General features: G+C 41.8%; 1 protein-coding gene across 1 annotated transcript in view; it reads right to left on the reverse strand.

The window, feature by feature from the left end:
* Positions 1-832: 832 nt before the first annotated feature.
* The window catches only part of LOC112045523 (otoferlin), a 99,199-nt gene continuing 84,242 nt past the window's right edge, over positions 833-15,789 (reverse strand). Inside the window, exons 19-29 of the mRNA XM_052890549.1 lie at positions 15,585-15,701; positions 14,324-14,476; positions 12,754-12,954; positions 10,972-12,354; positions 10,720-10,854; positions 9,105-9,532; positions 8,267-8,556; positions 7,599-7,797; positions 6,680-6,918; positions 5,083-5,362; positions 833-4,247 (exon numbers count right to left, since the gene is read on the reverse strand). Of these exons, the coding sequence (XP_052746509.1) occupies positions 4,067-4,247; positions 5,083-5,362; positions 6,680-6,918; positions 7,599-7,797; positions 8,267-8,556; positions 9,105-9,532; positions 10,720-10,854; positions 10,972-12,354; positions 12,754-12,954; positions 14,324-14,476; positions 15,585-15,701 (3,606 nt within the window). The 3' untranslated portion in view covers positions 833-4,066. The remainder of the gene's footprint in view (positions 4,248-5,082; positions 5,363-6,679; positions 6,919-7,598; positions 7,798-8,266; positions 8,557-9,104; positions 9,533-10,719; positions 10,855-10,971; positions 12,355-12,753; positions 12,955-14,323; positions 14,477-15,584; positions 15,702-15,789) is intronic.

Consider the following 15,789-nt stretch of genomic DNA (forward strand, 5'->3'; position numbering starts at 1 on the left):
AGTTTACAAGCACTTTTGACACGTCGGTTGACTATTTGTAAAGATTCTACCACCGGTTCGGAAGGCAGGTCAAGAAGAAACCGACAAGAAACTTAACAGTTGCTCTTTTAAAAAAATCATACAATATTATAATTTACAATTGATGATAACATTACAATTTCTTATAGTTTTACTTTTTGTGTGAAGGTGGAAGTTGATCCAATGGCCTCCAAGCGCTTTTATCTTTAAGGAACTCATCAATGTTGTAGTAACCTCGACTAAGTAAATGTTTTCACATTGATTTTATTGTAGCTGTTAGCTAGTCTAACAGCTACAATAAAAGCAATGTGAAAACATTTTTTTGCTACGAACTCAAGGGAAACTACAGTTGATCATCGTACTTATGTTTTTATGAACATACATTCAATTCTCAAAAATGTACTTACTTTTTTCTCTTATCGACTTTTTTTATAAACGTAGCAGAATAAAAATATCATCATTATCAGCATTTTTTTTATCGTTATCTTCTAGATCAAGACGAGAGTTGTAGAAAGCCGAGTCAAGCACCACGACGCTGCTTAGGTCGAATATATTCGATGTTGTGACGATCACTATCTATACTCAGATAGGTCAGATACTTTACTGTGCTGCTCGAGGCACGTATACGGCACTACCGACTTCCCAACTTTGTTTGTTTGTTCTAAAAATTTCTTAGAAGAAACACTTCTCTCTTCTTCTCACAGCTCAACCTCAGACTCGAACCCAGGACTTACAATACTCCTTCAGGACCATGGGCCACGGCTGGAGGAGGGGACCGCGGCGGGCAATAAATGAGAAACCTTATTCAATTTGAATGGTTTGTTTATTTTAAAATGAAACAAGTGATTACATATTTTCTTTTCTACTTAAAATGAAACATACGTAACTCTTATGTCTACTACTATACGGAACAATTCGATATAACGGAAATTGTACCTATGTTATTAATGAACAACGACGTAACACCATGCATGAAAGAAGTCAGAAAGTGTCGACTACATTTTATCTTGGATATTTCTAAATTTTAAATTAACTTTCTTATTTTAAGCAAACTTTGTACCTTTGTCCCGTGAACTTTATTGTACTATACAAGTTATACAACCACTGGCGAGTAATCTACCGAGCAGTCGTTCCAACTGAATCATCCATCAAAGTCGACGAACGGAGGCACGCCCGCGCAGAGCAAAATATTTACTATAAAATATAAATCTCAGTGTGTGGAAAATACGTTACACATTCATATTTTTATGGTAAGTTTTTATATCAAACACTAATTAGTAGATGTAATGCCGAGGTTCTATTCGATGCCGAGCAGGGTAGCGTATCTTGTCTTCCGAATTAGTAAACGGTATTCGTTGAGGAGGTAGAGGTACTATATGAAGATATTTCAAAAGTCATACATGCCTCAAAGTTATATTACAATGTTGTGATGGGGGATTTTTACGCAAAGCTGGACGAACCAAAGCGGTTCAGAGTTGAAAGTAGAACGATTTGGGTATGGGCAACGGAACGATAGGAGCGAAATGTTTTCCGACTTCATGGAGAGCGAGGGACTCTTTATGACGAACTCCTTCTTCAACAACCACCAGAAGACACCAGACAGGAAATGAACCTAGATGAGCCCCGACGGCTCCACGAAAAACCTTATCTTGTCTACCAAACGGCAAATATCCAACGATGTTTCAGTGATCCACAGGGTGAAAATCGGCAATGATCACCGAAAAGCTAGAGGCACGTTGAGCATCAACGTTCAGCGGGAACGGTATCGACTGGTGAAGCGTACGTTCCGACCTACTCGTGCCCATATTCAAGATCCCGCGACTGCGAGACCCCGTCACTTGGGCTCAGCGAGTCGCGAAGCCGAAGTGACGTTGGGGTCCCGCGGTGCCTGAATGACGACCCCGCACTAGAAAGTGCAGTGTTGGTTGACCCCCCTACCAGGTGGACTGACGACATCAAGCGAGTCGCAGGGATTCGGAGGACGCAGGCGGCTCAGGATCGTGATGTTTGGAAGTCCCTACAAAAGGCTTATGTCCTGCAGTGGACGTCCATCGGCTGATATGATGATGATGATGATGATGATGATGATGATAGTAACATTAAAACCAATTGTTCTGTATATATTTCTTCTGAAGAATACCGTAATTTGAAAATATTCAATATTCATATTATAAATATAATCTTATAAACAGTAAAAATGATCTAGATAGCTTCAAAAATGTATAAGATTACCTACTGATTTAATATATAGAAATATATACTCGTAGATAATTAAACGAATATTAATCTATACTAACATTAAAAATGCAGAAAATAAGCAAGTCTGTTTGTCGGCTATACAGCTGAACCGATTCTGATAGGTTTTGATGTACTTACTTACGTTACGTTATCAACCCATTTCCGGCTCACTGCTGTTAGGCTCGAGTCTTCTCTCAGAATGAGAGGGGTCAGACCAATAGTCCACCACGCTGGCCCAATGCGGATTGGCAGACTGCACACATGCAGAGAATTAAGAAAATTCTCTGGTATGCAAGTTTCCTCATGATGTTTTCTTTCACCGTTAGAGACACGTGATATTTAATCTCTTAAAATTTGGAGGTGCAGGCCCCGGACCGGATTCGAACCCACACCTTCCGGAATCGGGGGCAGAGGTCATATCCACTGGGCTAACTTACTAGGAATAATTTGGGCTTTAAAGTCAAATATATTAAGAGAAGTTCCTAGGTTACTTTCAAGTTTTTGTCGTCGCAGGGGTGGAAAATTTGTAGGAAAGTCCTTAATTTTTTTGGTGCAAAAATGATAAGATAAATATAAAGTGATTCAATAATTTTTCAAATTCCACCCTGTAATCTTGCAACTCGTTGAAAACCTGGTACCAAAACATAAATCGTCAATTTTATAAGATACATTTCAAAAAATGGTATTTAGACGATCGATTACAATCACAGTAATTGTTACATTAATTATTGTTGAAATGTATGAAGTCGCGGGTGTCCGCTAATTACAATGTAACAATATCATAAACATATGCAATAGCAATAACACAAAATATATTATAATAGTAAAGGGTAATACTTCCCTTCTGACCACGCTACGAGGATACTTACACCTACCGATGCGTCGTTCCTATACATATCAAACGTTTGGGAACGTTAGCGACTGTAGAAAGATGATCGATGTGTAACATGGCCAGAGAGGCCTCTTTTTAGCCAATAAGTGTCTATTTACAAAAATCACATCGAAATAAGTTGAAACCATATTTTTAACTAAACAAATTTTCAAGTTACATTCAATATGCTATCGGAGCACCTCTGTACTCTGGCTTCCGTTGGTCCCGACATAGGTGGCTACATGCTTAGTCTCCGAGTATTTTCCTGATAATGTATCCAGGTGCGTGGTACAAGAACGGCAAGATGAACAGCGTCACGAAGTTTAGTCTCCGAGTATTTTCCTGACAATGTATCCAGGTGCGTGGTACAAGAACGGCAAGATGAACAGCGTCACAAAGTTTAGTCTCCGAGTATTTTCCTGACAATGTATCCAGGTGCGTGGTACAAGAACGGCAAGATGAACAGCGTCACGAAGTTTAGTCTCCGAGTATTTTCCTGACAATGTATCCAGGTGCGTGGTACAAGAACGGCAAGATGAACAGCGTCACGAAGTTTAGTCTCCGAGTATTTTCCTGACAATGTATCCAGGTGCGTGGTACAAGAACGGCAAGATGAACAGCGTCACGAAGTTTAGTCTCCGAGTATTTTCCTGACAATGTATCCAGGTGCGTGGTACAAGAACGGCAAGATGAACAGCGTCACAAAGTTTAGTCTCCGAGTATTTTCCTGACAATGTATCCAGGTGCGTGGTACAAGAACGGCAAGATGAACAGCGTCACAAAGTTTAGTCTCCGAGTATTTTCCTGACAATGTATCCAGGTGCGTGGTACAAGAACGGCAAGATGAACAGCGTCACAAAGTTTAGTCTCCGAGTATTTTCCTGACAATGTATCCGGGTGCGTGGTACAGGAACACCAAGAGAAACATCGCCACGAAGTTTAGTCTCCGAGTATTTTCCTGACAATGTATCCAGGTGCGTGGTACAGGAACACCAAGAGAAACATCGCCACGAAGGTTATGACTGCGTACTTGAACATGCACCATTTGCTGTTGTGGCACAGGATGTAGCGAATCGACTTCAGCGGGTTGATGAGCCACATGAAGGAGGCGTCCGGCCGGCTGTTGGTGAGATCAATGTTACTTAACATTTTATACTATAGACATGTTACGGACCTACAAAATCACCGCAAAAAGTGAGCCGAATTTAAGACAAATAAAGTAAACAAGTTGTTGTTACTAAAATAAAACTTCTTTATGCACGCCTAACTTGAGCAATGACTTCAAATGTTTTAATAAAAACTATTAGGACCAGCACAGGGGTAGGTACATATTATGACCGACAAATTATAGTAAGCGACTCTTTTATCGCAAGTGGCAATTTTAGTATAAGTCACATTTCCAAAAGGTAAAATTTAAAATAAGTTTATTATTATATACTTTACTTAAGCAGAATTGTTGTAATAAAATGATGGAATTCCTAATACAACGTAAAAAATCTTCTCGTGTAAATTGTCGGTTACGTTAATCCAGCGATAAAAAGTAAATTTCAATTGAAATTTCTATTGAATACAACGTGAAACGTATATAATTACGGAAGATGATACCTAAAAAAATTAACAAATCGAAGAATGCATTGTAAACGGTAGATAATGATGAAAAAAATTCTTTGGAATTGATGGTGATTTCAATAGAACATTCAAAACATTAGTACCCCCATGGTTTTGCCCCTAGCGGAATTTTTTACAAACTTTAGATGAAAAAGGCTTATTCATTGGAATATTTTATGTGCGCTTCTTCCTACCATACGCTTGCCCTACGCTACCCCTACGCTACCCCTACGCTATGTAGAGGTAGTGTGTGTGTAGGTAAGTTTTGTCAGTGGGGCATTTAAATGGCGAACAACGATGCAACGTACGAGTAGACATATTTACAGAGTTTAACATTCTGTACTCACTTAGGCTTGTCCAACGCATCCGGCTCGCCGCGTCCCAACCCAGCCGGAGATTTTTCAGCTTCCTCTTTGGTCAACAGATGTATTTCGGCTTCCAATTTTCCAGTTAATTCAATTTCGTCACTGTCTTTCCTGGTGTAAAATGGCCACCAGCCTTTGATGCGTTTCTGTTTGAACAGGTTGACCATAGGCACCGAGCCGTCTCCGCTGAGCATCTTAAGTGTGCAGAGCTTCGCGGTTTTTGCGCCGCGCGGGAAACGCGTCAATGGCAATGCTATTGCGCCTGAAACATGTCAAGGAGATAAAACAATGCATTAATTGGCAATAACACATATTTTCCGGGATAAAAAATAGCATATGTATATTATGTCGGTTCCTCTATCTTCTAGTGAAATGAAACAACGTCACCCAGGTCTACAACGTGCAATTGCAAAACTTTTGCACGTTGTAGAGTCAACATCTCCTGAGGATGCTCCGGTTTCGGGGTGAAACGTACGTAGAGAGTATTTTGTCGGACCTGGGTGACGTTGTCGCATGAGTTCGTCGACTTTTCGCGGATGATAACAAAATAAATAAATCATTATATAATCATGATGAACTTCCGCAAAGTAACGCCTGATTCTATCTAATATTCCCATTCGAATCGATAAGTCGTTCCTGTACAAACATATCTTCAGTTAAATCTTCAGGCACCCTGACCACAAAATTAAAAAATATTATTTGACATTGTGTTACTGTTAAGCACTTAAAAAACAGTTTGAGATAACACTTTAGACAAAAAGATACTTCAATTTTATTCATGTTTTATATTTCTTTATCATTCATTAGCTGACGCCGCGCGGTTTCACCAGCGTGGTTCCTGTTCCCGTAGGAATACGGGGATAATATATAGTCTTCCTCGATAAATGGGCTATCTAACACTGAAATAATTTTTCAAATCGGACCAGTAATTCCTGAGATTATTGCGTTCAAACAAACAAACTCTTCAGCTTTGTAATCTTAATATCACGAAATCTCAAATACTACCTGACCTACAAAAATAAAATTTGGCAGGGAGGTAGTACGCGTTCGCTGTGAACCGATTTTGCAAGAAGGCCGGATTAAGGAGGTCTAAGGCCGGACAAAGTCGCGGGCGTCCGCTAGTATTAGTATAGATTGACAATTTACCCCTTGAGTGCTCATTACGCCTGATGTTAAGAAACGACGCAGGCTTATTCTACCCTCGCTAACTCGCTTGGCGGTGCGTCTCTGCCGGCACACTGACAAGAATAAGCTCCTTAGATGATCTACTTATGTAAGAATTACTACTCGTTACGGGATATACTTAGTTGATGGTGCAAACAAAAGAAGCTTGTGTACAACATAGTGCCGGCTTACAATACGACGTAGTACACACTACGTCGTATCGTAAGCCGGCACTATGCTACGCACTTGCAACAAACGAAAAAACGAAGAACAGGTTATTCAACGCGTATATTTTTTATGTATAAAAATATCTAAATTGGTCCCATATACATTTGGGAAAAAAATTCCAACCCTAAGGTTAGGAAAACAGGGGACGATGCCTACCCCGGACAAACCAATGATCATCACGCCTCACCTAGAAAATCATCAGAGGTGAAGTGGTCGGCGTCCCACACTTGCAGCTCGAGTCGCGCGGGTATCTTGCACTCGGTCTCGTCCCAGGAGAAAACTGATTCTTTGCGACTTGTCACGATGCGCTCTTCGGCTTCCAAATAATTGAAAGGAAATATGAAACGCCAGTTGAAGTTGCCTTCTCCGGTCAGCGATCGGTAATGGATGTCCGTGCATTGACAGTCGTCAGGGCCTTTCAGCCATCTTAAACACAATTTTAATATTGACATCGTTTTATACACATCGCTGTTCCTATGCATCTACGGTAATAGAATATAGCACCTGCTACTCGCCCGCCGGCAACGAGTGTTGTAGCTTTCCCCTAGTGAATGAATTTTTCAAATCGGTTCAATAATTTCAGAGCCTATTCAAAGCAAACCAATACAGTGCAATCTTTCCTCTCTATATTACTAGTGACGTTAATGGGCCGAATCTTTCAATTTGTCATTTTAGATCATTATCAACATCATCATCATCACCACATCAAACGTCATTGAGTAAAAAAATAAAAGTTTGCCAAGACGTCAAGTCTCCCTCGGGGAATGAGGATTTAGAACGAATGCTTGTATCAATAGACATTCCACAATATTGAACTTGAAGTTGATATCATAACAATTGCGATGTTCATTGATGTGGCCCACGTGGTGAGGAGCTCGACACGCTCGTGTGCGTGCTCTGGACGTGCTCTGGACGTGCTCTGGACGTCCGTTGATGCGAGCCGAGACCACTAAGATGTTTCAATGCGACTTGGTGAGCTCAAGAGGAATACAGGAAATGATTTTAGTCTGCTGTTTATGTGTAGGTTTTGACGGGCTGTACAGAACCACAAACATAATATTCATTTTGCAGAATAACAATTCTCTATGGATGACTCACTCACTCACCCTTTGACGTAGATATCAGACATCTTTTCTCCGGTAAAGAATTCATCGTCCTCCAGTATGACGTCTTCGGTGTTACATATGACGACTCTCAACTCAAAAGATTTCGGTTTGCGAGCCGAGATGTCGACCCGTCGGCCGGGCCCCGTGGCGTCCTTGGGGAACATGTCCACCCACATTTGTAGTTTGCCTTGCTCTACTCCTGAAAGTTCAACATTCACACAAAACTCATTCATGGAAATACTACTTACCCGACTGCAAGTAGGGTTATTTTCGATTTATACTTTGATAAGGAACAAAACCTCGACAAGTTACATCCCACCTTTACGATCTTCACGAACTTTTTTATTTATTGCCGAAAAGAAAACTGCAATTCGTTCATTAGTTTTTGAGTTATGAGTTATGACAGATAGACGCGGACGCGGCATTTGGGCTTCGTTCGCGCCTCGAGGGCCTACACATAACTAATTTATACCTTTCTGGCGCAACAGGTAATGCTATGGTTTTTATACAGAGAACACCGCCCAGCTCGAATCACCGAAGGCCTAGGCCTCAATAGACCTCAATAGCTTCATTGTAAAGGGGCGGTCGCGGGGAGGTTAGGATTCCCACCCGCTCAGGATTTTCCAAATATTTCTTAAAAATAAACGATTAAAGAAATGTTCGCTTGCCCGGTTTTCTGGGGTTGTAGAGGGATCTAGTTTCCACGTGCTCCGGGACCAGGGCGCAGCCGCCAGCGGGCAGCTCCTGCCAGCGGTGCAGCACCTCCAGCGCCATCTGCTCCTCGACGGTCTGCAGGTCGCCGAACAGCTCCTCGTCCTCTATGTTGATCTCGAAGCAGTGGTCGCCGACCGTGATGGAGCGGCAGCCGTAAGTGGGAGGACTCAGTCTGTTGTCTTTGCATAGTTTCGCCAATATTTGCGACGGTTTCATTGAATCTCTCCATCGGTTGTATCCCTGCCTTCATTATTGAAAAAAGCGATCGTTATTTTTGTAATCAATCAACTTAATTATCAGTTATTAAATGATGGTCATTGAAAATTAATAAAAAGCTATTAATGCGCAGCTCATCTATAATCATCATTGTCAGCCTATTTTAACGGCCCACTAAAAGGCCGGGCCTCTCTCCGCACAGGACAGGGGATATAGAGTTTAGACCCACCACGCTTGTTGGTGTGCTCAGGATGATAATGGTAATTGACGATCATTGACAGATGTTAATGATAATGATTGCGGGACCGACGGCTTGACGTGTTCTCCGAAGCACGGTGTAACACCATCAACATCGCAACTTTTTTATAATTTTAACTGAGTCAGGATTCGAACCAAGGACATCGTTATAAGAAACCACACAGGCTAACCACTGTACCAACGAAGCAGTTAAACAGTAATTAAAAAAATTCGGTTTTCGAGATTTCGTGACCTTTCGCTATAACATAATTATTAAGATTACGATTGATGGTTTGTAGGAAACGTCAATTTATTGGTATTTTAGTTGTCAGTACTTACTCTTCGTATTTTCTTGACAAACCACAGGTGGCCCTGTGACGACTGTAGAATCTGTTCTCGAGGTCGATCTTTGTCTCTCCGATCAGATCGTCGGAGCCCAGCAAGTCCCAGTCCTTCACTTGCACTGTCAGCATTGAGTTTTGAGGAAAAGTAGCTTCGATCTCGAAACATTTCCCGAAGACCGGGTTCAATTGCTTGGAAACATAGTTGTCCTTGTCGTTGATCTTGCTCGATCCCAGGTTCAGTACTATGTAGGGGTCTGCTTTTCCGTTCAAGTCCATCGGGTGCAGATCCGTGGCCTTCACGACGTACACCCGGACCAGAACTTGCGTGGGCTCGTTGCTCGGCACGCGCGACAGGTAGTCCGCGTACGTCGCCTCGTCGCGCACCGAGCCGTCGGCTGCCATCGGGTACACTTGTATGGCACCCTACGACAATATATGTCAATCAAAATGTTTTTCGTAACACTACGTGATGAAATTAAATTTGTCGGCTAGACGTTCCTAAATATTTAATTCAATTTTGATGAAACTTTGGTGTGTTGTTCGGCGTACGCCCGCGAACGTTCTCAGTAGTATTGACGAATGTCTGTAGTGGGTGCCTAGGTACAGATATAGGAAAACTACGTCAGAAATTTAGATAGTTGACTTTTATAATGGGAGCGCAGCAGCGTCAACGGAGGGTTCGGAGATCGCAAAAGTTCTGCCAAAATCCACACTCAAGTCACTGAAATGTCGATGAATTGAAAAAACACTTCACAAAAAGAATTGTTATTTTAGTTAATATATATGTCGGAAAATCGTTATTTCTTTGTGCTTTGTGGGCGTCATCGGGGTGAAATGCGAGCACAAAACACAATAGTCACGGTTTTACACTAGTTTAATTTACACTTCATTCACACTTTATAGTAATTTCGAGAAAAATTTACAATTAAGACCGAGCAGCGAGTTCAGGGCACCAATCTTACTTTTCACCGACGAAATTACACTTAACGATTCAACTCGATCCGTTGTTATCACAAAACTGCCCTGACAAATACCGTCAGCCTCTCTAAAGTAAAGATGGCGCCTCGACCCCGCTCGAGACAAGTGCGGGCGGTTTGATGGTAGTTTTTCTCTGTTCTGATTGATTGTTATGTAGTTCAACGTAACAACCAACATTTAGATTTAATTAAGGATTTAGCTGTTCAAAAATGTAACAAGTCAAATAAAATAAAATTAGGATTTTTAAAAGCATTCAAAATGTAAACCGACAATATTGTACTTTATGCATGCAAACAACAAACATCTCGACTAGTAACTTCCTCCGAAATATTAAAAATATATTTGTCACATTTGAAATATTCGATATATTATTATTGACTTAACAGCAAAACATTAAAATTTTTATTAAAATATAAAGTAAATGTAAATAATAGCTTTGAATGTTGTTTTTATATTTTATTTATAGGTAAGTTTTAGTTTAGTATTTAATTTAATTATTTAATGTAAAACGTAATATTGTAAATAACAATTATATTTTATTTATAGAAACACAAACAAGCTTTTATTACTACTATCACATTCATGTGAAATAATTGTCATTATATACATATATTTTTAATTTTAGTTAGTACCTTAAATACACCAACTATTCGGTTGCCATCATCTTGTTCATCGTTGGTCTTTTTCCCGCGATACAGTTCAAATGATTGAAACTGGTCTTTGAATTCCTCAAATTCGGGCACAGCTTCAAGCTCGTGCGGGTAAATCTGTAATATTTGACTAGTTGTTAAAGCGCAGAAACTTAACTTAATGAAAAAGAGGTATAACAATAAAAAATATAATTTGGAGCAGTGGGCGGATTTTAGTTTATATTCAGTCATTACCTTCGCCTGCGACGCCTTCGGTATGTCAGTACACTTGACCGGCTCCGTCACCACGTTCGCGGCGATGACGCGCCCAGGCCTCGGGCTCGGACAGGGTCGAGCCGCACGGACCTCGGTAAAGCCTAAAGTCATACGATCTTCTTGATCTCCTTCACGCTCCTTTTTTGATTTCTTTTCTTCATCTATCATACTCTCGACGGATGCAAAATATTTGGTCCACCAATCCTTACTGCTCTCGTGATCAACAACATTGATGCTCTTTTTCGTTCTTTTTCTGTTCTTTAAAAGAATACTATTTCTCAGGTGTCTATTAACTTCAGAGCCATAGAGAGCCACAGCTCGTCCTTCTTGTGTCAAAAGAGGACTACTTTCCCTACGGTTTTCTTTATTATTATTGTAATGTAGTCCAAAAGAAGACTTCGGAACGGCGCCACTGTTGACATTGCAGTTTTGTTCCTGGTTCCGACTCAGGGCCTGTTTGACTCTCTCGGATGTCAAGTCATTTTTAAATCTGTCGTGAGCGTCCACTGCGTGCACGTATTTCTGAATAGAATTGATGGTGTGCGTTCCGACGAGCGTCATTCGGCCGAAGGTGCGACTTTCCACGGCGCGGATGGCCATGGGCGGTCGAAACAAATCCTGATCGGGCAGTTCCACGTCTATGAATTTGACGGGACAAGGAAAGTTAGGGTTCGAGCGAACGCTCTGAATGACCGTGGAAGACATGGTGTTCCCGGCGCACTCGATGTCGACGCGAGGCTTGTCCACGCTGAGCAGGTGAATGCGTTTCAAGTCTCGCAAACCCCAATAAATTACTACCAGACGGTATTTGGACAAAGTCGGCCGAATGCCGACCGGCACAGGATAGACTACGTCCTTCTTGACGTTCACCGGAGCTTTTCCACAAACTTCTTTCGGTGGCGGTAATGGCGGTAAGGAAGACGCGTCTTGACCGTTTGGCATTTCCAGAAGCTCAAACAGCGCTAACAGTTCTCCTGCTTCCGTATCTCCTCTAGTGAGTGGGTACCATTCGAGAGAGATTTGTTGGAATCGGCGATTGCTAGAAATGTCTTCCGTCGATTTGACGACAGGCTTCAATATTACAGTCCGGCCGATGAACTCCGACTTGCCTACTTTGTCTTGGTCGTACACTTCCACCACGATCGCCGGAGGGTGCGCTTTGATGTAGTCCACTGTGCTGAACAGAAGCACGTTCTGGAACACGATGAGCTCGTCCCAGGTGGGGCTCAGAGTTTCGTATATGACTTGTGTAGTGCCGGCGCATTCCCCGAGGACTATTCGTGCGAACGGGTCCGACAGACCGGACGTATCTGAGCCTATCAGCGATCTCGCTTGGTAAATGTATGCTCTCAACTGGAAGTTCTGAAAAACAGTACATAGAATTACTTAACGAAAATGAAGTCGGACTGAGTCTGAGTATCATCGTATACGAACATCCCATATATTCTCTTAATATATACAATTTTGTAGCACCGAGTTGTTTTTTATCGGTTTTGCCGTTTACAAGATATGGATGTGAAAGTGTGGAAGGGTAACCGAATATTTTCAAATATACCCGAGAGGGTATCCAATGTATCAAATGAAAAAACTTGATACAAGTACGACGTACATTCTTTATAGCAGCTATTTAAGACTGTCGAGGTTTTCAAAACAAACACCTACCTCCATAACGTAGGTTTTTTCTTTCATTATATTAATTTTTAAAAATCTCGAGAGTCCTAAATTGCTGATAGGTTTTTATTAAATATACATTAAACTTACATGTTTTTCATTGTAAAACAATTGCATGGGGGGGCTAGTGTGAGGATTCCAAGCGTCTCTGATCTGATGAGAATCTGCCGCGTATCCGGGCGGGAGCTCGTCTGTGAAATGTTTCTTGTCCTGGATCGTCCCGAGCCACAAGTATATGGACAACTTTGCCGGTATTGTCCAGGATTTGCGTTCCGTCTTTCTTTCAGGCCACTGTAAAATATTCATTATATCTATATCTATAGCCTATTACAACGGCTTCTTGTCCTGTCCAGACTAATTCACTATAATTCACGTATGCTAGTTAACGCTACGAAATTTAGATTTTATGTGACAAATGTCGGCGCCGACTGGTGGATATCATACAGTAGGTATGTATATGACATTTCTCAGTTGATTTGATGTTTATTTTAATATGTTGATAATGAAGACCAAATTAGTGAATAGACAAGTAGGTCCTTCCTTATAGGAGAGGAGATTGGCCGGTAGACCCACCGCGCTGCTACGGATTGGCGGGCTCAAGGACATTTAAGGACATGTTGCATTTTTGATGATTTTATTAGATGCTAATGATCTGGAGCCACTCACTGGCTGACACTGGCCCGGTTGGTAGTCTACGAGTATGCGCTATCGGGACCTCAGTGAAATAGTACATCAACATATTATAGTTAACTGGTTCGTTGCTTAGGTGGCGGAGATGTGACTTCGGATTGTGAGGTCCCGGGTTCGACTCTTTAGTTGAGCTGCAACATTCAGCTCGTCCTCATCCTGGTGTAGTGGAGTCGGTGGTCTCAGATCTCGTGTCTCGAAGAGCATATTTTGCGGTTAGTTCCGATGATTTTATCATTAACATCCGATAAAGTCAAACATTACCAACCATAGCTAATCCGCTTTATATCAGCGGGGTGGGTACGCTAATAATATTCCTCTTGTACTGCGGGAGAGTCCATAAAGAGGATTTGTTTTTTGTTCGTCCGTCCGCTTTCTAGTGAGGGATCGAGTCCCAGCGACTCGGCGGTCGGCGGCGGTCGGCTCTTCGAACACGTCCAACGTCCAAATACGAACAGTAAATTATTAATCCAGCCCTTACTGTAGTATCGTTGAAAAAATGGAGTAACTTCACAAAAGTTTCACTGCTCTGTAATGATGCTGATGATGATGATTCTGTGATGAAAAGTATATTATAACCTGCCCAAGAGTAGGAAATATAAAAGAACCGAGTTTCGTTAAAATCCGTCGAGTAGTTTTTGTTTCTATAACGAACATGCAGACAGACAATTTTACTGATTGCATTTTTGGCATCAGTATCAATAACTAGTAACCCCTTGATATTGATGATATTTTGGAAATATTTCTTGTACAGAATTAAACTTTCTAAAGATTTATTAGAAAATTATAAATATATTTTTTTTCAAACGATTTATAGTAGGCGGCCTAAAGTTGAGCGATGCGCAGCAACACCAGCTCGCGTGTGCGACACCGGCGCGCACAGCGACGCGACGCCGACAGTCGCGTCGCTGTTGTACTGGACCACCTCAGAGCGCGCGTTTCACACTTTGGTTTGTACGGAGAATACACAAACCTTGAGGAACAGCGTCTGCACCCTCCCGCCCAGCGCGCCCGCCTCGTCCGAGCGCTCGGAGTAGATGAGGTCCCCGGCGTTGATGCGCTGGTAGGCCACGCGCTTCTCGTTACTTATCATCCAAATGAACACATCGGGCAACGAATGCTGAGCCTGAAATTAATATCATTCAATTCAACGTCAAGTTCGACTTATTTGTAAAGACTGTGCATGTACTACCGGTTGGGAAGGCTAGTTCTGCTGGAGTTTCTTGCCGGTATCTTCTCAGCAGAACCTGCCTTCCGAACCGGTGGTAGAATCTTTACAAATAGTCAACTGACGTGTCAAAAGTGCTTGTAAACTGAGCCTACTTGAAATAAATGATTTTTGATTTGATTTGATTTGGAAAGAAGAGAGGAAAATTTTGCGATAATACATAATAGGAGATTTTAAAATTCTATTGCGTTGCAGATTTCTACGGTGTTTAGAATTTATAATAAAACTTCCAAAAAAGTTAAGTCTTTACTTAGGCGTCATTTGCGTCATTTTTATGTTTGTTTTCCACTATCTCTATAAATTTCCATTTTTATATTTAGCGGTAGGGTAGCGGTAGGGTAGCGGTAGGGTAGCGGTAGGGTAGCGGTAGTGTAGGGGTAGGGTAGGGGTAAGGTAGGGTAGAGTAGGGGTAGTTGAAAGTTTACATCGTGTTTCAAGCGGACAAAGTCGCGCGCGTCCGCTAGTAAGTAATATATTTATATACTAGCGGACGCCCGCGACTTCGTCCACGTGGAAGTCGATGTAAACTTTAAACTACTCCCCCTTTCCCTACCCTACCCTACCACTACCCCTACCCTACCCCAACTCCTTCGAAATTCAAAATTCATTTATTTCAAGTAGGCTCAGTTTACAAGCACTTCTGATAGGTCAGTTGACTATTTACAAAGATTCTACCACCGGTTCGGAAGGCAGATTCTGCTGAGAAGATACCGGCAAGAAACTCAACAGTAGCTCTTTTAAAAAAATCATACAATATCATAATTTACAATTGATGACAACATTACAATTTCTTACAATTTTACTTCCTGTGTGAAGGTGGAAGCTGATCCAACGGCCACCGAGCATCTTTATCATTGAGGAACTCAGCAATGGTGTAGTAACCTCGACCAAGTGAATGTTTTGTAACACATTCACATCGGCTCCACGTCGACTCGGTCGTGCGAGGTCCACTGAACGTTAGGTATACGAGGCCTACTATACTGTTTGTCTCGTCACCAGTACTCACTTCTTCGCGTATGCGTTTCAGCCGCTCGAGGCACGCGAAAGCCGTGTGCAGCTTCTCCTTCATGGACCTTTTCGTTATTTGACCTTTGAGGTTGTGCGTAACGCTGCTCGCGTGGCCCTGTGGAGCAGACGTTGGATGCATTGCACTGTTGTACTACAAGAGAGCCGGCTGACAGGCTAGTATGACTTGCGCTTGAGTAACGGAA

The sequence above is a fragment of the Bicyclus anynana genome, chromosome Z, assembly GCF_947172395.1.
Source record: "Bicyclus anynana chromosome Z, ilBicAnyn1.1, whole genome shotgun sequence".
In the NCBI taxonomy this organism is placed as follows: Eukaryota; Metazoa; Arthropoda; class Insecta; order Lepidoptera; family Nymphalidae; genus Bicyclus; species Bicyclus anynana.